At 42.8% G+C, this 24,520-nt stretch overlaps 1 protein-coding gene across 1 annotated transcript in view; it reads right to left on the reverse strand.

The window, feature by feature from the left end:
- Positions 1–24,520, reverse strand: part of LOC126148896 (organic cation transporter protein-like) — a 146,031-nt gene that overhangs the window by 75,668 nt on the left and 45,843 nt on the right. Inside the window, exon 2 of the mRNA XM_049915783.1 lies at positions 5,452–5,605. Within this exon, the coding sequence (XP_049771740.1) occupies positions 5,452–5,604 (153 nt within the window). The 5' untranslated portion in view covers position 5,605. The remainder of the gene's footprint in view (positions 1–5,451; positions 5,606–24,520) is intronic.

The raw sequence follows: 24,520 nt of genomic DNA on the forward strand, positions 1-24,520 counted from the left end.
AGAAAACATGAAAAATTCTATAGAACAGTAAAAGTATAATCACTATTTCGATGCCAGCCGTGTGTGTGTGTGTGTGTGTGTGTGTGTGTGTGTGTGTGTGTGTGTGTGTGTACAATGGAATGCAGTGCAGTGCTATGTGTGTTTAGTGACCAGTGATGCATTACAAGTATTACAAGTGAATAGTGCACAAGTGTTTTTTGTAACATTGCTGTTTGCATGAATTATTTAATTTTTTTTATAAAAATTCCTTTTTCAGCTAAGATGACAAGTCTGTTAGCCTTTTGTAAATGAGCTACTGGTATAAAAGGGCTAACAAACTCTTTCTATCACACACACACACACAAACACACACACACACAAACACACACACACAAATATAGGTTCATGAATTTATAGATATTTAAAAATTCAATGTGATGTTTTTTGCAGTTTCAAGATTTTGTTCAGAAACATGGTTAGTTTCTGATAACCACATGAAAGCTACTAACCTAAAGAGTTGACACAATGAATCACACAGAAGTATAAAAAATTTAAAAAAGTGTTGGACATTGTTTCATTTGAGCTGATGGCAGAGAAATGAGATAATGATTCAGCTATATGTAAAACCAACTGTAGTTTCTAGGTGTATTTGATAGCTTTCTCTGAAGCATGAAGTGTGAAATCTGCGATCCCATGAAATGAGTGGTTGTTTTTGTTATAACCTTTAATTCACTAATAAATTGCGTGGATATACAAACGTAGAAACAATAGTGGGTTTCATGCTACCAACTCCGTAGCTGTCACTCAACTGCCGTGCCGTGACATGCGGCCGGCGCCGTTCATAGCCAGGTGGCGCTCCCGCGCTCAGCCGAGCTGCGGAGCGCCTCTATCGCCGTGTTTGTGTACTGACGTAGCGGCACTTTTAAATCTCGTGGCACTGTCACAACACTTTTCCCCCTTGAAAAAAACACTCACTTCCTTGGAGACATGGACAGTGCGGAGACATCCATGGCCTCTTGGGAGACCCCGAGAAGATCCCGCGGAGAAACACGAGAATATGGTCGAAAATGTCTAGGACGGAAGCCTGTGCGTGGAACGTGCCTCCTGGACGAGATGATGGGTGAAAACTCCGGAGCAGCATCCATAGGTGTCGTGGACCTGGGGGTGTGCTCCAGCGAGATGGGTCCCGGAGAAGGCGGCGTCGCGACTGGGGCTGGTTCCGGCGTACTCGGAAGCGGCAGCGACGTTGGCTGCAGCGACACGCACGGGAGATCGGCAGCAGCGACAGGACTGGCTTCTCGGGCTGGTGGAGGCGAAAGAAGGGGCGGTGGCACCGGCGTGGCCACCACTCGTGGGCGCATATGGTCGTAATGACGAACAACCATGCCGTCGTCCGTACGTATTTCACAATGCCGGCGGCCGCGAAGAGCCTTGACCACCCCTGGAATCCATTTAGGGCGAGATCCATACCCTCGTGCCCACACGTCGGCGCCCACCGAGTATTTTCCCGCACGAGGGGACAGAACTAGGCCTGACAGGGTGAAGCAGGTGCAGTAGAGTGCGCGGTTGGCGGCCATGCAAGAGTTCAGCAGGGCTGCGATCACCCAGAGGCGTGAAGCGATAAGAACTCAGAAATTGCAACAGAGCGTCATCGGTAGAAAAATCAGTAAGGAATTTTTTCATCTGGCTTTTGAAAGTGCGGACAAGGCGCTCGACCTCCCCATTCGATTGGGGATGGAAGGGCGGTGCTGTAACATGATGAATCCCTTGTCCAGTACAAAAATCACGGAAGGCCTGCGAAGGGAACTGAGGGCCGTTGTCCGTGACAATCGTGGAGGGAAGACCTTCTAGCGCAAAAATTTTGGACAAAGCCAGCGTCGTCGCTGCAGTGGTGGGCGACGAACCACAAACGGAAACTTAGAGAAGGCGTCAATCAACAGCAGCCAATAAGTGCCGAGGAAGGGGCCGGCAAAGTCAGCGTGCACCCGTTCCCATGGCTGCGCCGGATCAGGCCACGGAGAGGGCATTGTACAGGGTGCAGCCAGTTGTCGAGCACACTGACCACACGCAGCGACCATGTGGAAGATGTCCGAATTGATACCGGGCCAATAAACATGCCTGCGGGCCAGGGACTTAGTCCGAGAAATCCCCCATTGGCCTTCATGCAATAGTTTGAGAACATCTTTGCGAAGAGAAGCTGGCACCACGACCCGTGGAGATGCGCCATCCTCACGAACAGACAGACGAAGGCGCAAGGCATGGTAGTTGCGAAGGGGATCCGATGCCCGGCCCTTGGTCCTGTCCGGCCAACCCCGTTGAACAAACCCGATCACCTGACGCAGGACCGGGTCCCGCGCAGTAGCCGACGCGACCTGCGAACCTGTAAGCGGAAAACCCTCGACCACACGACGTTCTTCCTCACCAATGTGGAAACAGAGAAGTTCATCTCGATCGAAAACCGGGTCGGGGCCCATCGGCAAACGCGACAACGCGTCAGCGTTGGCGTGCTGGGCCGTGGGGCGATATTGAATCTCATAGTGAAAACGAGACAAGTATAAGGCCCAACGTTGCAGGCGGTGAGCCGCCTTATCCGGAAGCGACGCCGAAGGGCTGAACAGAGAGACCATCGGCTTGTGGTCGGTGATGAGGTGAAACTTAGAACCATACAAAAAAACGCTGAACTTTTTTAGAGCATAAATGATAGCGAGCGCCTCCTTTTCGATTTGAGAGTAACGCCGTTTGGCATCGTTGAGGGTCTTTGAAGCATAGGCGATGGGTCGTTCCGACCCATCTTCATACCATGGGCGAGAACAGCCCCTAGGCCATACTGTGACGCGTCAGTCGCCAGAACCAAGTGCTGACCCGGACGGAAAGTGGCAAGACAAGGCGCCGACTGCAAATGAGCCTTCAGGCGAACAAAAGCCTGCTCACACTCGTCGGACCAACAAAAAGGTACGTTTTTGCGTAACAGCTGAAGCAGAGGATGAGCCACCGCCGCCGCGGATGGAATGAATTTGTGATAATAAGCAATCTTGCCTAGAAACGCCTGAAGTTCTTTGACCGTAGACGGCCGGGGGAGAGCGGTGATGGCCGCAACGTGCTGACGTAGAGGACGTATACCTTCACGGGACAAGTGGAAACCAAGATACACAATGAAGCTGTTAACCTGTCTATCTCAGCCTTGACAGGTGCCCGCAACGCCATCGGAATAGGGCGTGCCCGGAAAAACTTAGGGCGAGCTGTAGGTTTAAGAGTAATGTGGGCTTCAAAAATCCTTGGCACGACCCAGACCAGCAGAGAACACGGACGAGAATTTAGAACACAATGCATCCAGCTGTTGATACGGAATATCCTCAGATATGAGGTGCACACATCATCAATGGAGAACCCAAACAACTGGAAAGCATCATAACCGAACAGATTTTGTGCCCGCATGATCCACCACGTAAAACGTGAAGGGCCGAACAACAGACTTGTAAGCAGTGGAAGCATCAAACTGGCCAACGATAGGAATTTTCTGTTTATTATAAGTTCTCAGATTTCGCGTAACTGGAGACAAAGGAGGGGAGCCCAACTCCAAATACGTGCGAGAATTAATGAGAGTTACTGCAGAGCCAGTGTCCACTTGCATGCGAATGTCTTTATCCAGAACACGAACAGTAACAAACAACTTATTTGTTTGAGAAAGTACACAGTTAACATCCATGTCCGATGCCTCGTCCACGTCGACAGGAACGTGAGGGGACTGACACACAGAAGCAATGTGGCCTTTTTTCCTACATGAATTACACGTGGCCCAACGTTTTGGACACGCGGCCCTGTCATGCTGTACGAAACAACGTGGACAAGAAGGAAGGGCGGAACGAACCTGTTTCTGTGGTTGCTGTTTTCGCTGCGAGCGTTGCGGCCCAACGCGACGTTGTTTACGCGAGTGAACCGCCGCCACATCATCGTCCTCCTGGGAAACAGGCAAATTGTCCGTGTCGAAAGTTGACTGTACAGCGCCCACATCACACCACGCGTCTATTTGCGCGCCAGCAGCGTGAGACACTTCAAAAGATTGAGTGATGCTTAGAACTTCCGACAACGACGGGTTTGGCAGTTGTAGGGCACGTTGGCGAACTTCTTTATCAGGAGCAAGCCGTAGAATAGCATACCTAACCATTGAATCAGCATAAGACTCATGATGAGTGTCCGTGAGAAACTGAAATTTCCTACTCAGACCGTGTAGTTCCGCCGCCCAAGCCCGGTAAGATTGATAGGGCTGTTTACGACACCGGTAGAACGCCACGCGGGCGGCAACGACGTGGGTGTTTTTTCGGTAATAGTTAGACAATAAATCACACATTTCTTGGAAGGACAGAGAGGCAGGTTCCCGCAGAGGTGCTAACTGAGATAGCAGCTGATAGATCCGTGGGGAAATCCAAGATAGAAATAACGACTTACACATCGGAGCGTCGACAACGCCGAAAGCCAAGAAGTGTTGCCGCAAACGCTTCTCATAATCCTCCCAGTCTTCAGCGGCCTCGTCATAAGGAGGGAACGGAGGCGGAGAAGAGGACGACAGACGATGAGTAAGCGACGTTGACAACGCCTGAATAGCAGCCGTCAGCTGTGTTTGTTGTTCAGCTGTTCCATGTCTGCCCAGACACGAACGCGCAATACTCCAACGCTGGAAAAAAAATATCCGACCTCGTCGCCAAAAAGTGTTATAACCTTTAATTCACTAATAAATTGCGTGGATATACAAACGTAGAAACAATAGTGGGTTTCATGCTACCAACTCCGTAGCTGTCACTCAACTGCCGTGCCGTGACATGCGGCCGGCGCCGATCATAGCCAGGTGGCGCTCCCGCGCTCAGCCGAGCTGCGGAGCGCCTCTATCGCCGTGTTTGTGTACTGACGTAGCGGCACTTTTAAATCTCGTGGCACTGTCACAACAGTTTTCTTTGCAAGTGGCTCTCTCATAAACTAATTCTGATGCTTTGAAGTTCATTGGGGCTAGAGGTAGGATGATCCAGAGGAATGGTTATATATTGATATCACTAATCACAAAAAAATGTAATGCCTCCTTTATGATGTAGCACCAAATAAATGTTAATAGCTACTTTATTTACACTGATCATGGAATAGAATAAAGAAAATCTAAATTAAAACCGCTGCTCTTAAAGTAACTGAAGGACCATTCTGCCATTTGAAACAGTATCCAAAATTATTTCATTAGGTAACATTTGTATATTGAAGAGCAGAGAAAAATTCTATCCATGAAAAAATAAATCAACAGACAAATGAAATTAGTTACATCTCCATGTAAGAATAAAATTTACAAGTGGTTAGTTAACTTGAATAACCACAAAATTGTTATAGTTAGTTCTATTATTAGTATTATTACATGGTGGCCAAGAAATTTTTTCTGCAAACTGAGTGTAATGGAGAAATTGGGCTAAACTTTTTAATTGTGCTAAAGCTCACCCCATTTGAAAGTACATGGCCTGAACAATGGTAAGTTCCAGGAAGCTTGTCTGGTCCAATAAAAAGGATGCTGGCCATTTGCCAGGCAGATGGAATTTTCACAATAGATACCAGCAGAAAAAGGTGCCATGGTTGCCTTTTCTTCCATTCCATCCTATTTAACAAACAGAATATGAACAGTGATCAGAATTTTGTTGTTCTCCTTGCAGTGCAAATAATGTAATTTTCATACTCTAACACATAAATCCAACTTTTGTCATCAAATTTAACACAGTTACTACAATTACAAAAAAAACTAAACAGTCCTTGAGACATGAGTTCTGCGTATTTTTCCTGCCTGTTGATGGAATTATTGCTTTCATTTCCACAATTTCTTCGGTTGATAAGAACTTGAATATAAAACCGTGCAAGCAACCCATAATATTTTGCACCCACACCCACTTATAGACAACCAGAGACACAGTTTCCAATCATTGAGGAAGTAGGCTACTTTGCTAGGAAACATACATAATTATTCACTTCAGCTAAGCAGCAAAAACAGGTTCTCATTCCTGTTTGTGTTGCAATTATACAGGCCAGTTTCAATCTTCAGTTTGAACCCTTCAACTTCCTCCCTTGATTTGACTCAAATTATAGGGAGATAATGTCGAACGATAAGCACAAAATTGCTACCCACCACTCCTCAAACATTATCAGCTTGACGAATCTGTCTCTGCCTCCTGCTGTTTGTTAATGTTCATGAAAACAGTCTGTCGCAAGCAATATTTGATAACGTACACACAAAATATTGGATTATTTCTTCTTTCTTTCTATTTGTGCTGTAATCATCAGAGAAGTTCACAAGACATCTGGGTCATTTGGATCATTAACCACATACCCTTCCCCACACCCATCTCCCTTAAAAGGATAATTTACTAAACACATGGTTATTTTCAGATGTATAGCAATTTCCAAATTTTTCAGTCAACTTTCAGCGAATAATACACAGTTACAAGAAAAATTTAAGATCTCGACTGTGGCACGGAATTCTATGAAATTACAAGCTATATTTGACATAGGACACTTCTTAGCTGCTTGTCTGTTGATTGTCCTATGCTGATGGGCTGACAGCCTGATTGTCTGTAGAACATTTTACAACAAGATAAAGATCACCAATCACAGTTTGATTGTACCTGCTGTCAGCAAGTAATCTGACACTGTTCATGAGTCTTCTGCTCTTTCACAAATGCTGCTGGAAACGACCAAAAGTAACGGCTTTCAGTGCTTTTACACGCTCAAGGTTTGCATCCACAGTCACAGTGCTACATTGTGAGAGTTTGTTGCTATTATAATTCTTCAGTCAATTGCACGACAAGTACTGGTTTAAATTTATGACCAAACATTTTTCATGTGATGTATTTCTCTGAATTGCATTATCTTGGATGTTACATCAAAGAGATTTTTGAAGCTTTGGGTACATAACTTATTTTTATATGGAAAGCACTTATATTTGGTACGCACTGTACCGATGCTGTTAGTATTATTAAAATTCTAATTTTCTGAGGCATGTTAAAACTCAGGGCAACAGCAACTTGTATTTGTGTGGGCTAGCAATCCACACGGAGATGCCGCTAAAATTACTTGGAAAATCACCCCAAACAGTGAGATCGATCCCCCCTCAAGCCAATACACAACTGAACTCTGAATCGTCATCTGGTCAATCAGCTGCTTTCATAGTACTTTTATAGAACACATGAGTTACCTGAAAACATCGGAGCACTCACCTAAATTAATTTGTTCAAACCAATCTTCACTATGTGCTGACCTGTCCCTCTATACAGCATCCGACGATGAAAGAATGAGGATGACACGGCGGTCGGTCGACTATCGTGTGATCTCCTTTTTTTTTCCTCTAGTCTCCACGTCACTAGTTTTCTGACCAAGGGCTTCCCCAGCAAGGGGAGAGGGAGAGAAGTGTTCCCCTCTCCCTGAAGATAAAGAAAAATTTGAGTTTATCTGCTTGTGTTATTAGGGTTATTGCAAATTTGGTGATAAATGTATCAGTAATTAGCCTACTATACCCGTTTTTATTCGCTGCCTTCATATGGCATAGTATTTTGAGGTAATTCATCATTAAGAGGAAAAGTATTCACAGCACAAAAGCGTGTAATCAGAGTAATAGCTCTGGAGCCCAACCAGGATCACCTTGCAGACATATATTTAAGGAACTAGAGATATTCACATTACTTTCGATTTACATATATTCACTTATGAAATTTGTTATCAATAGCCCATCCGAGTTCAAAAATAATAGCAAAGTGGGTAGTTACAACATTAGAAGAAAGGACGATGTTTACTACTCTGAAATAAATCTGACTTTAGCACAGAAGAGGGTGAAATATGCTGTCACAAAATTCTTTGATCATGTACCAAATAACATTAAAAGCCTGGCAGATAGCCAACCAGCATTTAAAAACAAACTCAAGTATTTCTGAACGACAACTCTCTCTCTTCAGTAGATGAATCATTAGATATGAAGAAGTAATTGTGGGAAAAAAGATTGTATCGTGCAAAGGCTGGGCTCAAATGGCTCTGAGCACTATGGGACTCAACATCTTAGGTTATAAGTCCCCTAGAACTTAGAACTACTTAAACCTAACTAACCTAAGGACATCACACACGCCCATGCCCGAGGCAGGATTCGAACCTGCGACCGTAGCAGTCCCGCGGTTCCGGACTGCAGCGCCAGAACCGCTAGACCACCGCGGCCGGCTCGTGCAAAGGAAATTTATGTTAAACTGACACGTTCCACGTCAGTATGAAATATCATATACGGTATATGATCTATGGAAAAAGTATTAATATAGTGTAATGTCAAACGAAATCGCATCCGCCTCTTACAAACTGACAGGCATATCTGGTCGGCTCCAGTTTAAAGAAAGCAGAGCACTAATAATCGACATTCACTAGCAAGAAGTGTAGCAAGATTCATTGTTGTGAAACGTTAAAACTACGATCTTTCGCTCACCGTGGATCTAACATGAGCCCATACCCCTCATCATTCGCCCACTAGCTCAAATCTAGGATACGCTCTTCGCTCTTGTTCCTCGCTATGAATACGTTGTTTTCTAGTTTTTATTTTATTTTATTTTTTAACTGTGCCGCTCGTTCCTAATTTGAAGGTGGCTGGAGAAAAGATTTTTCGTTTACCGTACCTGATTTCTCTAGTAATTACGGTTTTCCTATTCAGTATTACAAGACTAGAATCAGTGTTTCGAAATTTGTTACTCCAAGGGCATTTGTCGGTGATATTTCAGCCAAATATTATCGATGTCTCCAATTTAAAACTAACAGAGGCTTACAGCAATTTCTCTTACGTAAGTCGTAAAAAACTTCTTTGAGTGCGTACAGTCCTTGGATTTGAAAAGCTAAATGACACAGGTTGGTTAGATCTAATGTCCTGTTAATGTCGGAGTTATTGTGGATGGAGTGAAAACTCGTTGGACGAGGATGGAGCAGGACTATGGCTGCTGCTGTTTTGAAGGAACTGGTGTATATTGTCGTTCACCTGATGTTGTTCATGGAAACTGTGAAGTGACCGAACGAGCAGATGAACATCGCGCCCCTCGAATACGAGTCCGGTGTTTAAAAAAACTGAAGGCATTGCTCGAATATCTGACGTAAACACAAGCAGTTTTTGTCACTGTTGACTGGCGTTCTGCAATCATTCTCGTTTGACGATAAGATGTGTCTTATCACCGTTCTTTCAATAAACAATGGCGTACCACTTTCCTTTGTTAAAATTTGTCCAGTAACTCCGTTGTCGTAACATTCTTTCTTTATCCTTCGTCATGCATTCATGGACGCGGTTGAACATAACGGACGAAAAACAAGCTTACAATAATGTTGTTCTTCGTGTTTCAGCAATGAGTGTACGATGCAAAAACGTGAACCAGCGTCAGCTTTGAAGTGGTAAAGCTGAGTAAAGTGAGGCACTGTCTGGCATTTCTTCATCTCCGATCATGTGAAACCACTGCCTTCTACTGCAAGCCCTTTGCTTTCCATGTTTTGGGAGGAGGTAGTATGGACCAAAGTAGGAAATAAATTGTTTGGTATGCATGAGCTCTGAAACACATACCCTTAAGAGCTATGAGAACTCGTTCAATAGAAAAGATGTGTTTTACAGTAGCGGAGATGAGCAAGTACACATAGCTCATAAGCTTTGCGTTTACTGGAATTTTTTTCTTGTGTCGGTCCATACTACCACCTCTCAAAATATGGAAAGCAAAGCTTTCACCATATAAGATTTGTTTCGCAACATCGAAGATAAGTAAGTGCTCGTAGCTCCCAAGCACGTGTTTTCTAAACTTTTTAGCTTCGAATAATCGTTCCTGTCACATCCCTGATCATTGATTATTCTTCCTTGGACACCCTTTATATGTAGTATAAACCAGGACTCCATCTACAAACTTTCAGAGGTAAACAAGGGCTATAAAGCGCATCCCTTAAGAGATATGAACATTTGTCCATCACCAAAACAAGAAAAAGAATGCCTAAGACTCTTTTTTTGAAGCAAATTCTTTATCAGTGACGTATGCCTTCAACATGCACCAGCTTCAAGTTTGAAGTACAGCTGTAAGTATTATACAGTGTGTTCAGAAATTCCCATTACAAACTTCTAGGGCTTGTGGAGGGGAATGAGTGCATGATATTTTGAATAGGAACCCATGTCCGGAAACGTCATGCAACGACGCTACAGACCGTCATAGTTAGAGACGCCGGCGTCTATAAATATATCTATATACAGGGTGATTCCGTGATGATGCTACAAAATTTCTAGGATGATGGAGAAGTATAGATGTATCAATTTTGGGTGATGGTCCCTGTACCACTACCAAAACGAAAGCTTGAAAATTATAAGTGAAACCAATCTGATAGCTCTGGCAGTGGAATACACGTACCGGTACTGTTGTTGCTAAGGTTGTAGGGTAGATAACTTTCCGAGGTGGTAACAGGGGCGGTGGCAAGGGTGGCGGGGGGAGGGGGGTGGATATGGGGGCTATAACCCCCTCCCCCCCCCCCATGGAGTATCATATTACGCCGGATAAAAATGACTTCAGAAATCAACGAATATATCACTCCAACCGATACAATCATTTTTTTATAATTATGTAGCAATACAGGTTGCAATGTATTCCAAACACGTTTTAACAAAAGAATAAGAGCGGCAAATAGCTTACTACCAAAACCAATAAATATCATTTAACTTAAAATAGGTGTCTTATTATTTATTAATACACATTTTTTACCCTGAACTCCAAAACAGTTACCAAAAACTACTTTAAGCAACACTAAATTTTACCAATTTGTGGGTAGAGGACCCCAACTCTCCCTTTGTTAAGCCATATTCCATTCCCCCAAATCCCCTCCCCCCCCCCCCCTTTGACCGACTTATAGAATCGCCCCTGGGTGGTAATATGGACCAAAAAAAGAAAAAAAGTCTCGTAAACATAGGCCCTAAAATGCTTACCTTAAGAGCTACGAGCACTTGTTCAGTAGAGGAGATGCCTTTCACAGTAGCGAAGATGAACATGTGCTTATAGATTCTCAGGCATGCAATTTAGAGCCCTTGTTTGCTGGAAATTTCCTTGTTTTAGACCTACTACCCTACAGTCTCAGCAACAACAGTATTAGTACGTGTATTCCACTGTCAGAGGTATGAGAATGGTTTTCGCTTCGACTCGTTCGTTTCCCACACAGGGACCCTTACCTCAAACTAATACATCTATCCTTCTGAATCATCCTAGAAAGTTTGTAACATTATAACGAAACCATCCTGTATGTACATACATTTACTGCCACCAGCGCCTATAGCTTTGATTCTCTGTAGCGTCATTGGATGACGCTTCCGGACGTGGGTTCCTATTCAAAACTGTAGGTGCTCATTGCCCTCTATAAGTTCTAGAGGTTTGTAACGGGAACTTACGGACACCCTGTAGGTTTTAATAAACCTTAATCCATGTAACTGTGTAATGGTTTTTCAGGGTTAATAATTGCCCGATGAGTACAACAAGATATAGTTTTCATGTCATCCCGTGTTCCTGGATACCCTACTGAAGTATTATAACAGTACCTGCTTAGTGACATGAAACAGATCAATCTACTTTGCACCAGGAGATTGAGAATGTATTTTTGGCATACCTCAGGATTTCACACTATTATCATTCATACATGTATTCGATGAAACCTTCTGATGTACTGTTTGTAACAAACTTATATTACTTCTTATCTCTGTACAGTCGATTACGCAAGTTAGAAATAACACTTTAATTCATACCTAACGTAAGACTAGATTATCTTTTATTTGCAGGGGAGGAGGGAGGGAAATTGTTGGATGTACGTGGAAGCCACGGAATGAAACTTTAGACACATCTTGAGTGAATAATGCATTTCTTCAGTATCTCAGATCATGTGTGCTTTAGCGAGAAAGATTTCCTACAAACGATTTCATAATAAGGCTAAGCGCAAATTGAGACGCTTATAGCACGTGTGACGTGACACGAAACTGTGTCGCGCGGGTCCAACGCATATTGAGACGCGTACACTACTTTGCACGCTCTGGTTGGCGACGCTCTGGGCTGACAGCAACGAAGCGTGCCACACTGTAATCTTTCTCAAGCGATTTTACAGAAACTATTAAGTAAAAATATTTCATTTTTATCTTGTTTGTAACGTTATATGTCAGCTTCGTGGCGAAGTGCACATAATCTCGCTAATGGTTATACTTATTGTGGTATACACATGTTAGTAAGACGCTACGCAAAATTCGAAAAGTTTGCAATGAAAAATATGGGGCGCCATGATTTTGCGTTTGGTGTGTATTACACCATATGTTGCTGTGTATGAAATTTAGCCAACATGTTGAATTTTTCTCTAGACTTTGGAGGAAGTCTCTGTCTCCGACTCGAGAAAATGGATCCTATGTAGCGCGGTCACGCCCGCGAGAATGAAACATTCACATCTTTCGTATCTCCTAAACCGCTCGAGACATCGAAACGAGAGTTTGGCGTGTGATGTACACAAGGAGGAGAGTATTTTGCCAATTCGTAAACACACGGAACTTTCTTATCTATGGTGATATACCAGTAGTTATACTTCCGTTTTTATTTTTTTTCACTCCAATCACTGTAATTTTTTAAGAGTTATCGACAACCACTGAAACAAGAGATTCTTGGTATGAAAATAAACACGAAATTTCTTCTCTTATGTTACTGCAAATCGACAGCATGAGGTTTTTCGTAAGCTATTGAGCTCTGTGATTGCCAATTACTTGTTTAATGAGGCGCTCTGTTTCAGAATTCTATCGCAATAGCTGCTGTGAGATGAGTTTGTGCAAATTACACTGTGTTTTGGCAAAGGAAGTACAATTAAAGCTGTCAACAAGAGAAATGTGGCCGTTACTCGTAAATGGTGATGCTTCGTCGAGTGAGAAAGGGTTAGCAATTCACACAAAAATAAATTGCCAATTCTGTTGGAATTTTGGCTGAATCCCCGTAATCCATCGTATTTTTAACACTGAACGACTGGGATGGAAACTTACCAAAGGATTTTATTCCTTCTCCTGATCTGAGCAGTATTAAAATAATGACGAGCGCTCCTTCAGGCGGAATGATAGGCACACAGCCATGTGTGCCTTGTGAGCGGGAGTTCGAAAAGCATTGTCATGAAAGTAGATCTGCCTTTGTCAGCAATACATTTCAACAAATTAAATATATGTAATCACGACACTCTTTCAGGATACAACTACTTTCGTAATAATACCAACCATTTTTTTCATTTATGTAGCCCGTTGTATAATTAGTTTATTAATGCCGATAATGTATATCTTTACGACTGTTTCTAGCTTGCAGTGGAAATGTGACGTCCACATGTACATAGTATAATGTCTCTTCCCAAATTACGATAGTAATAATAATGTCGTGTGGCTAGGGCCTCCCGTCGGGTAGACCGTTCGCCTGGTGCAGGTCTTTCGAGTTGACGCCACTTCGGCGACCTGCGCGACGATGGGGATGAAATGATGATGATTAAAACAACACAACACCCAGTCCCTGGGCGGAGAAAATATCCGACCCAGGCGGGAATCGAACCCGGGGACATAACGATAGTGAAACTTATGTAGTTCATTCCGTGGACGATTTTTCCCAGATGCACAAAGGTGTCACATCTGTGGAAATTACGCCTTTTCGACTTTTTGCAACAGGTCGTAGAGATACGCCAGCATAACTGTCAACAAGTTGATAACCTTGTTTTACTTTCCTGCCTTGCTTCTAATCACGTGATTTTATAATATTCCTTATTTCCTTATTCACTACCTTCACGATGAATTGTCTGTCCCTTCTTACGATCTGGAAACATTATGGAGCCGGAAGATATAATCCCAGTGGTTAATGGCTCACCAGTTATTGAACTGTGCATTGTTCTTGACAAAAGAATAAACAAAACAAAAGAACTGTGCAGATATATGTAACTGAAAACTATTATGTACTAACGAAAAGAGATGGAGCGGTTAAAAGGCGAAAAACGAAATATTACTCAGATGAAATGGGAGATACGATACTGCGTGAAGAGTTTGACAGAGCACTGAAAGACCTGAGTCGAAACAAGGCCCCGGGAGTAGACAACATTTCATTAGAACTACTGACGGCCTTGGGAGAGCCAGTCATGACAAAACTCTACCATCTGGTGAGCAAGATGTATGAGACAGTCGAAATACCCTCAGACTTCAAGGAGAATATAATAATTCCAATCCCAAAGAAAGCAGGTGTTTACAGATGTGCAAATTAACGAACTATCAGTTTAATAAGTCACAGCCGAAAAATACTAAATGGTTCAAATGGCTCTGAGCACTATGGGACTCAACTCCTGTGGTCATAAGGCCCCTAGAACTTAGAACTACTTAAACCTAACTAACCTAAGGACAGCACACAACACCCAGCCATCACGAGGCAGAGAAAATCCCTCACCCCGCCGGGAATCGAACCCGGGCGTGGGAAGCGAGAACGCTACCGCACGACCACGAGATGCGGGCGAAAAATACTAACGCGAATTCTTTACAGACGAATGGAAAAACTGGTAGAAGCCGACCTCGGGGAAGATCAGTTTGGATTCCGTAGAAATGTTGGAACACATGAGGCAATACTGACCTTACGACTTATCATAGAAGAAAGATTAAGGAAAGGCAAACCTACATTTCTAGCATTTGTAGACTTAGAGAAAGCTTTTGACAATGTTGACTGGAATACTCTCTTTCAAATTCTAAAGGTGGCAGGGATAAAATACAGGGAGCGAAAGGCTATTTACAATTTGTGCAGAAACCAGATGGTAGTTATAAGAGTTGAGGGGCACGAAAGGGAAACAGTGGTTGGGAAGGGAGTTAGACAGGGTTGTAGCCTCTCCCCGATGTTATTCAATCTGTATATTGAGCAAGCAGTAAAGGAAACAAAAGAAAAATTCGGAGTAGGTATTAAAATCCATGGAGAAGAAATAAAAACTTTGAGGTTCGCCGATGACATTGTAATTCTGTCAGAGACAGCAAAGGACTTGGAAGAGCAGTTGAACAGAATGGACAGTGTCTTGAAAGGAGGATATAAGATGAACATCAACAAAAGCAAAACGAGGATAATGGAATGTAGTCGATTTAAGTCGGGTGATGCTGAGGGAATTAGATTAGGAAATGAGACACTTGAAGTAGTAAATGAGTTTTGCTATTTGGGGAGCAAAATAACTGATGATGGTCGAAGTAGAGAGGATATAAAATGTAGACTGGTAATGGCAAGGAAAGCGTTTCTGAATAAGAAAAAAATGGTTCAAATGGCTCTGAGCACTATGGGACTTAACATCTATGGTCATCAGTCCCCTAGAACTTAGAATTACTTAAACCTAACTAACCTAAGGACATCACACAACATCTGAAGAAGAGAAATTTCTTAACCTCGAGTATAGATTTAAGTGTCAGGAAGTCGTTTTTGAAAGTATTTGTATGGAGTGTAGCCACGTATGGAAGTGAAACATGGACGATAAATAGTTTAGACAAGAAGAGAATAGAAGCTTTCGAAATGTGGTGCTACAGAAGAATGCTGAAGATTAGATGGGTAGATCATATAACTAATGAGGAGGTATTGAATAGGATTGGGGAGAAGAGAAGTTTGTGGCACAACTTGACAAGAAGAAGGGACCGGTTGGTAGGACATGTTCTGAGGCATCAAGGGATCACCAATTTAGTACTGGAGAGCAGCGTGGAGGGTAAAAATCGTAGAGGGAGACCAAGAGATGAATACACTAAGCAGATTCAAAAAGATGTAGGCTGCAGTAGGTACTGGGAGATGAAGAAGCTTGCCCAGGATAGAGTAGCATGGAGAGCTGCATCAAACCAGTCTCAGGACTGAAGACAACAACAACAACACTCAGTGATAATAAAATTCAGTATACAGTAAGGCCGTATTTTTGGGATGGGCAATACTTTCACTGCCAATAGGCGCCATGCCGAAGTGAACATATGGCAGGACTGCCTTCTCGCTCCCCGCCTCACCCCTCCCGCACACTCAAGCGGTGCTAGAAACTGTGCCACAACCACAACGCCGCGCGACCTGGCGCAGGCGCGTGTCGCGTCCCAGTCGCGTCGCGTCGCAATTTGCGCGGTCCCATTTGAACCTGTGGAGTTACAAAAATGCGCGCTGCGCTGAGTCGCGCTATACGCATCTCAATTTGCGCCTAGCCTAAGGGCAACCAAAACCTCATGGCTGTGAAGCCTGAGGAAGGTCAGTTAGGCATAAATTAATGTGCAAGGCGCTGTTTGCATACAAATTTATAAGTTAGGAAGTCTGTGTGACGGCTGTTACAATTCGAATAGCCTACATCTACATTTACACTCTGCAAACCGCTGTGAAGTGGATGGCGGAGGGTACGTTAGATTGTGTCAGTTATTAAGACGTTTTCTCGTTCCATTCACGTTTGGAGCATTTGGAAGAACGATCGCTTAAATATTTCTGTGCATGCTGTAATTAGTGTTAATCTTGTCTTCGCGATCCCTGGGGGAGCTTTATGTAAGGTGTTGTAAAAAGTTACTAGATTCAGCACTTGTTGGTTCTAACAATATTCTAAGCAGGGTTTCACAGCATACTTTGCGTCTGTCTTCAAGAGTCTGTAGTTCAGTCCTTTAAGAATTTTCGTGACTCTTTGCCACGGGACAAACAAAAATGTGAACGTGCGTGCTTCCGTTCTTGTATCATTTCAATACCCCCTATTAGTCGTATTTTGCACGGGTCCCACACACTTGAGCAATATTCTAGGATGAGTTGCACGAGTGTTTTGTATGCAGTCTCCTTTGTAAACTGATTGTGTTTCCCTAGCATTCTACCAACGAACCGCAGTCTAGTTGCTTTACCTGTGAGTGAGCCTATGTGATAGTTCCACATCTTATCGCTACAAGTTGTTACAGCCAGGTTTTTGTAGCAATCGATCGATTCCAGTTGTGACTCACTGGTATTACGTTTTTAGTTTCCTGAGGTGCACAGTATTATATTTCTGGAAATTTAAAGCAAACTGCCAATCTTTGCACCATTTTGAAACCGTATCAAAATCTGACAGAGTATTGGTGTAGCCCCTTTCAGGTAGTACTTCATTGTAGATAAAACAGATAACTGCATCATCTGCGAAAAGTCTGATGCTACTATTAATATTATCTGCAAGGTCATTGATATACAGCACTAGCAGCAAGTGTTCCAATACACTTCCTGGAGGCACTCCCGAAGGTACTTCTGGATCTGTCGAAAACTCCTCGCCGAAGATAACTTTTTGCATCTTCCCTACTAAAAACTTCTCATCCCAGTCTCAAATTTTGCTTGATACCATTTACGATCGTCCTTTTGATAATAAGCATATGTGTGGTTCCGAGACAAACGCTTTTCGGAAACAGAGAAATACTACATCTACCTGACTGCCATGACCCACTGTTTTCAGTATGACTTGTGAGAAAAGTGAGAGTTGGGTTTCACGCAATCGATGTTTTCGAAATCTGTGTTGTCTGGCATGAAGAAAGTCAATCTGTTCGAGATACCTCATTTTATTTGAGCTCAGAATAAGTTATAAGGTTCTAAAACAATAGATGTCAAGAATATTGGGTGATAGTTTTGTGGATCATTTCTGCGATCCTTCTAGTATACGGGGTGTTACAAAAAGGTACGGAATCATTCCTCACACACAAATAAAGAAAAGATGTTATGTGGACATGTGTCCGGAAACGCTTAATTTCCACGTTAGATCTCATTTTAGTTTCGTCAGTATGTCCTGTACTTCCTCGATTCACCGCCAGTTGGCCCAATTGAAGGAAGGTAATGTTGACTTCGGTGCTTGTGTTGACATGCGACTCATTGCTCTACAGTACCAGCATCAAGCACATTAGTACATAGCATCAACAGGTTAGTGTTCATCACGAACGTGGATTTGCAGTCAGTGCAATGTTTACAAATGCGGAGTTGGCAGATGCCCATTTGATGTATGGATTAGCACGGGGCAATAGCCGTGGTGCGCTACGTTTGTATCGAGACAGATTTCCAGAACGAAGGTGTACCGACAGAAAGACGTTCGAAGCAATTGATCGGCGTCTTAGGGAGCACGGAATATTCCAGCCTATGACTCGCGACTGGGGAAGACCTAGAACGACGAGGACACCTGCAATGGACGAGGCAATTCTTCGTGCAGTTGACGATAACCCTAATGTCAGCGTCAGAGAAGTTGCTGCTGTACAAGGTAACGTTGACCACGTCACTGTATGGAGAGTGCTACGGGAGAACCAGTTGTTTCCGTACCATGTACAGCGTGTGCAGGCACTATCAGCAGCTGATTGGCCTCCACGGGTACACTTCTGCGAATGGTTCATCCAACAATGTGTCAATCCTCATTTCAGTGCAAATGTTCTCTTTACGGATGAGGCTTCATTCCAACGTGATCAAATTGTAAATTTGCACAATCAACATGTGTGGGCTGACGAGAATCCGCACGCAATTGTGCAATCACGTCATCAACACAGATTTTCTGTGAACGTTTGGGCAGGCATTGTTGGTGATGTCTTGATTGGGCCCCATGTTCTTCCACCTACGCTCAATGGAACACGTTATCATGATTTCATACGGGATACTCTACCTGTGCTGCTAGAACATGTGCCTTTACAAGTACGGCACAACATGTGGTTCATGCACGATGCAGCTCCTGCACATTTCAGTCGAAGTGTTCGTACGCTTCTCGACAACAGATTCGGTGACCCACGGATTGGTAGAGGCGAACCAATTCCGTGGCCTCCACGCTCTCCTGACCTCAACCCTCTTGACTTCCATTTATGGGGGCATTTGAAAGCTCTTGTCTACGTAAACCCGGTACCAAATGTAGAGACTCTTCGTGCTCGTATTGTGGACGGCTGTGATACAATACGCCATTCTCCAGGGCTGCATCAGCGCATCAGGGATTCCATGCGACGGAGGGTGGAGGCATGTATCCTCGCTAACGGAGGACATTTTGAACATTTCCTGTAACAATGTGTTTGAAGTCACGCTGGTACGTTCTGTTGCTGTGTGTTTCCATTCCATGATTAATGTGATTTGAAGAGAAGTAATAAAATGAGCTCTAACATGGAAAGTAAGCGTTTCCGGACACATGTCCACATAACATGGCAGTACCTTTTTGTAACACTCTGTATGAGTGTGACCTTTGGATCCTTCCAACTACTGGACAAGCTTTTTTGTTCGCGGGATCTATCGCATATTATAGTTAACAGAGGAACTAACTCAGCCGCAAATTCAGTATAGAATATGAATGGACTCCGTCGGACCCTGGAACTTCCTTCAATTTTTACCGATTTTCAGCTGTTTCTCAACGTCACTGACTCTAATATCCATTACGCTAATTTTTTCAGTGGTACGAGAACTATACTGGGGCAACACTCCTGGGTTTTCCTTTGTAAAGGAACATTTGAAAATGAATTTAAGCATTTTTGCTTTTGCTTTGCTACCTACAGTTTTACTTCCTGTCTCGCCTATGAGTTTCTGGATGCTAACTTTTGTCCTGTTAACAGCCTACACATATGAGCAGAATTCCTTTGGGTTTCATGAAAGGTCTTTCGACGTATTCTGCTATGGTAATCGCTGAAGGCTTGACGCGTTGTTCTCTTTGCAGATAAACGCGTTTCATTTAGCACTTCACTGTCTATAGGCCTATTCTTTGTTTTACAACTACTACGTAGTAGTCCCTGTTTCTTTAGAAATTTTGTTACTGGGGCTGTATACCACAAAGGGTCCTTAACGTCATGTACTGTTCTACTGGGTACACATCTGTTCAGTACATGGTCAAGTATTCTTTTAAACTTGAACCATAGTTTCTCTACATGCTCCTGTCCTGAGCAAAATGTTTCAAGTTCCTCTTTGAGATATGAAACTACCGCTTCTTTACTTAGTTTACACACATATAAATATTTCTACTTGTTTTAGCTTCCCTTTGTGCCTTGGTAATCATTGTTGCTACAGATGCCTCATGGTCTCTGATACCAGTTTCGATTTGAACATTCTCAAAGAAGTTAGGTGTATTTGTTGCCATTATATGCAATATATTTCCGTCATGACGTGAGTTCCGAACTATCGGTTCTAGGTAGTTTTCAGAACAGGAGTTGAATAATGTATCGCAGGATGCCTTGACATGTCCACCGCTAGCAAAATTGTAGTCATCAGAGTTGATTACTGCGTGATTGAAGTCTGCTCCTATGGTTACAGTATGGTTGGGAGCTTATGTACTAGCAAACTGTGGTTCTCTCTAACGTTCCCCGTTACATCAGCAGGTAAATCCGGTGGTCGATAGAAGGACCCAGTTATAATTTTATGCCTATAGCTGATACTGAATGTAGCCCAAACACTCTAGCAATCAGCTTCAGTTTCTATCTCAATGGATCTGAATTTCTTGTCTTCTACCTCAAATACACTATTCTTTTGATATATGCTTAAATTTTCCTGAAAAGTCCTACTCCTGTCAACTTTTGGTTTTAACTAGCTTTCTACACCTAGTATTATGCGAGCTTCACTGCTTTTTAGGAGTGCTTCAAACACTAGTACTTTGTTACGAATGTTTCGACAGATGAGCACGGGGATTTTAATACTCTCACCTGCGGTGGCGTTTCTTTGGATCTTACGCTGATATTTCCGACTTCCTCATAGCCATCATTATCCTGACAGGTTGGGGAGTTACCTAATCTAAAAAACGCTCGTGTGCACCCCACACACAATCAGCTACTGGGTAGCGGTCCATGATGTGTAGTGCACACTTGATCCTTTTAGGGGGACCCTAAAGTTCCCAACTATATCGCAAAACATTAATGAAGTCATAGCCTAGCTTGTCACAGAGACTTCGAAGACTCTGAAGTCCGTGTTATAGGTCTTCCCCTCGACCCAGAAACTGGAAGCCACGATCTGTTGTAGGAACAATGCTGCAGATTGAGAGCTTCGTTGAAACTTCTTGAGCAGTGCTTCTAATCTGAACCTTCCCTTCCACTCGCTGAAATGGTCAAAGTATGTCCTAGGAGCCCAGACGACAAGTATCGTTTGTCCCTACTCGCGCCATATTCTGCAGTTGGTTGCACCTAGTTCCCTCAATGACTGCCGGAATAACCTTTTGCTGAATGAGGCTCACAGGCATACACACTGACTGCACATAATGGCCCTTCCCGCCTGCTGCTGGCTTTTCCCTAAGGGATACCATCATTCACCATACGTTTGAATTGCCAACGAGTAATAGATATGTATTTGTCTCCTCGTGACAAGGGACACAGCACGTTGCTCAAGAGGTGAAGTGAGTTCACTGGCTCACTTCCGGTTTCAGTGGAATACAGCACGTCGAATCTGTTAGTTTATGGGATGGATGAAGCATCGTGAGTTCTCCATGGTTCCTGTCTTCCCTGCACAGGACGTCTACCGGGTGATCAAGAAGTCAGTATAAATTTGAAAACTTAATAAACCACGGAATAATGTAGATAGAGAGGTAAAAATTGACACACATGCTTGGAATGACATGGGATTTTATTAGAAACACCCCATATTGCTAGACGCGTGAAAGATCTCTTGCGCGCGTCGCTTGGTGATGATCGTGTGCTCAGCCGCCACTTTCGTCATGCTTGGCCTCCCAGGTTCCCAGACCTCAGTCCGTGCGATTATTGGCTTTGGGGTTACCTGAAGTCGCAAGTGTATCATGAGCGACCGATATCTCTAGGGATGCTGAAAGACAACATCCAACGCCAATGCCTCACCATAACTCCGGAATGCTGTACAGTGCTGTTCACAACATTATGCCTCGACTACAGCTATTGTTGAGGAATGATGGTGGAGATATTAAGCATTTCCTGTAAAGAACATCATCTTTGCTTTGTCTTACTTTGTTATGCTAATTATTGCTATTCTAATCAGATGAAGCGCGATCTGTCGGACATTTTTTGAACTTTTGTATTTTTTTTTTTTTTTTTTTTTTTGTTCTAATAAAACCCCATGTCATTCCAAGCACGTATGTCGATTTGTACCTCTCTATCTACATTATTCCGTGATTTATTCAGCTTTCAAATTTATACTTACTTTTTGATCACCTTGCATATCTACCACTGGTGCGCCACTCACAGTCAAGTGGACGAGTAGTGACAGATTCTGCATTTCCTGCAGAAGAGACGGTATCCGCATGAGATGATAGTACTTGAGATGCTTTTGTTATCTCTTTTACTTGACTCTCAGTAGCCCTCTCAACAAATTCATTCGCTGCAGCTTCCAATCGTTTGACATCCTTTGCCCCGGAACAGCGTACACATTGGTGCTGCATTGTGCCAGAGTATTTTGCAGAACAGTAAACAAGAAACAGTAACGATTTTCTGATAATTTATGAGGCTGATAAGCGACAAATATTACCATTAGCCTTTTAGAACTGAAGCGATTAACAGCGAAAACGATATATCAATTACGAAAACTGAAAAACTTGGTACAAAATTTACTGTCTCTCTGAAATGTCACTAGGTTATGGTCACTAACAAACAAACAGCGTTATTTATGGTAACTACAGACAATATACACTCCTCTTAAAAGGAAAAACTAAAGTGACACGATATGTAAGTTATTTACAGTAACCGTAAATCACAAACGCCAATTCATTATGAAACAGATTAAGCACAACAGTCTTACCTTACGAAAATTCGTGAAAATATACGTTTGAAAGGATCCGAAAATTCACAAAAATATACCTTTCTCACCTAAATATACAATGAAAGAAGAGAACGATTGGTTTTGAACGAGGTCACCGTGGCCAAAAGTTTCTAAAACGTACAAGTGTAGTTTACAATTTACTCTACAGTATGAGTTTTTCGCGGCACCCGCTAATGTTCGACAACACACAACGTATCACGATACACACGAGTACTGACGCAATAAATGAAAGACTATGTAAAATTGACAGGAAAAGTTTTATGGAATGTAGAATCTACAATTTCGAATCTGACCTATGTGGCACATGCGGTCTCACACAAAGGTAAATTCGTAAGTCTGCTTACATATGTAAATATACGTGCGCATTGCACGGATTTTTTGCTTTCCTGATAGTGTTAGTATTTCTTAATTTCTTGTAGACGTTTTTAAAGAGTGGGGCACTTCATGGGATAGGATGACAGAACATGGATGTCAAAAGGTATGATAAGTATTAATCAACTGCAACTTAAAAACCCCTGGCAGAAATGTAGTGGAATACTGGAAACAGCTTTCCTCAGTGTTAAGAGAAACTTTGCTGCTCGTGATTCCACCGAAATTGACGCAGAAGAACAGAAAGTGTTCGGGGACAAACTTCCAGAAATTAATGTATCCATTATTGATGAAGGAAATGTGGGAGACTATTCGCCACATAAAAAGCAGATATCTCCAGTGCCAGATGTAATATATCGATATATGTACAGAGGAAAAAGTTCTTGTGTTACCTACGCAAGGAGTTTCTGCTACAAGGGAGACTACTTGTCGACTGTGGTGTCAAATTAAAGAGAAAGGACAAAGACCCGTTGCAGCCTTAATCTTAAAGACTAATATGTATAATATTAGTCCTAAGTAAAGTATTCGAAAAATATACTGAGTAGTAGTCGGCAGAGCACTTGCCCGCGAAAGGCAAAGGTCCCTAGTTCGAGTCTCGGTCTGGCACACAGTTTTAACCTGCCAGGGAGTTTCATATCAGCACAAACTCTGCTGCAGAGCGGAAATATTAATTTGGATGTCACAAGATCATTTGATGCTCGAAGATTAGATTTTCCAACAGTCTTTGATTTGTGACGAAGACTGTGAACTCCACGATCTATTTAAATGTACAGAAGCTGTCGCAACTTCTGCCATCTTCCTAGTCTCCAACACAACTTACAAATAGTGCAGTTGAAGACATAAGTTCATGTCTTATAGAAAATAAATTTAAGACTCAGTTTTTACAGTTTTTGGCACACAATTCAACTAAACTGGAATTTTGATCACAGAACTGGCATATAATTAGTGCGTCTGAACAACCGAAATTCCTAGGTGTTCAGATAGATGGTAAGCTGCCATGGAAAGGTCAAGCTCAAAAACTGAGTGCTGCTATTTTTACCACTAGAACAGGATCTGCAATAAGTGACAGTCCAACGCGAAAATTAGTCGTCTTTGGTCATTTTCATTCGCTTAGGATATACAGCGTCATATTTTGGGGTAACCCTTCCCAATCACAAAGAGTGTTTTTGGATCATAGTCAGAAAAAGCCAGTCTGAGCAATATGTGTTGTACGTTCGCGAACCTCTTGTTGGCCCCTGTTCAGGAGTCAGGGAAATCTGACAATGGCCTCTCAAAATATATTTCCTTTAATGTCGTTTGTTGTTTACAATAAAAGCTTATTCCCAAGAATTAGCAGCGTTCACTCTGTCAACACTAAGCAGAAACCCAAGTTGCATTTCGATAGCACCTCTTTGACTAGTGCAGAAATATATGCAGTTTCCTGCTGCATCCATTTTCCGTAAGCTACC

Source organism: Schistocerca cancellata, chromosome 2 (genome assembly GCF_023864275.1).
Source record: "Schistocerca cancellata isolate TAMUIC-IGC-003103 chromosome 2, iqSchCanc2.1, whole genome shotgun sequence".
Classification (NCBI taxonomy): domain Eukaryota; kingdom Metazoa; phylum Arthropoda; class Insecta; order Orthoptera; family Acrididae; genus Schistocerca; species Schistocerca cancellata.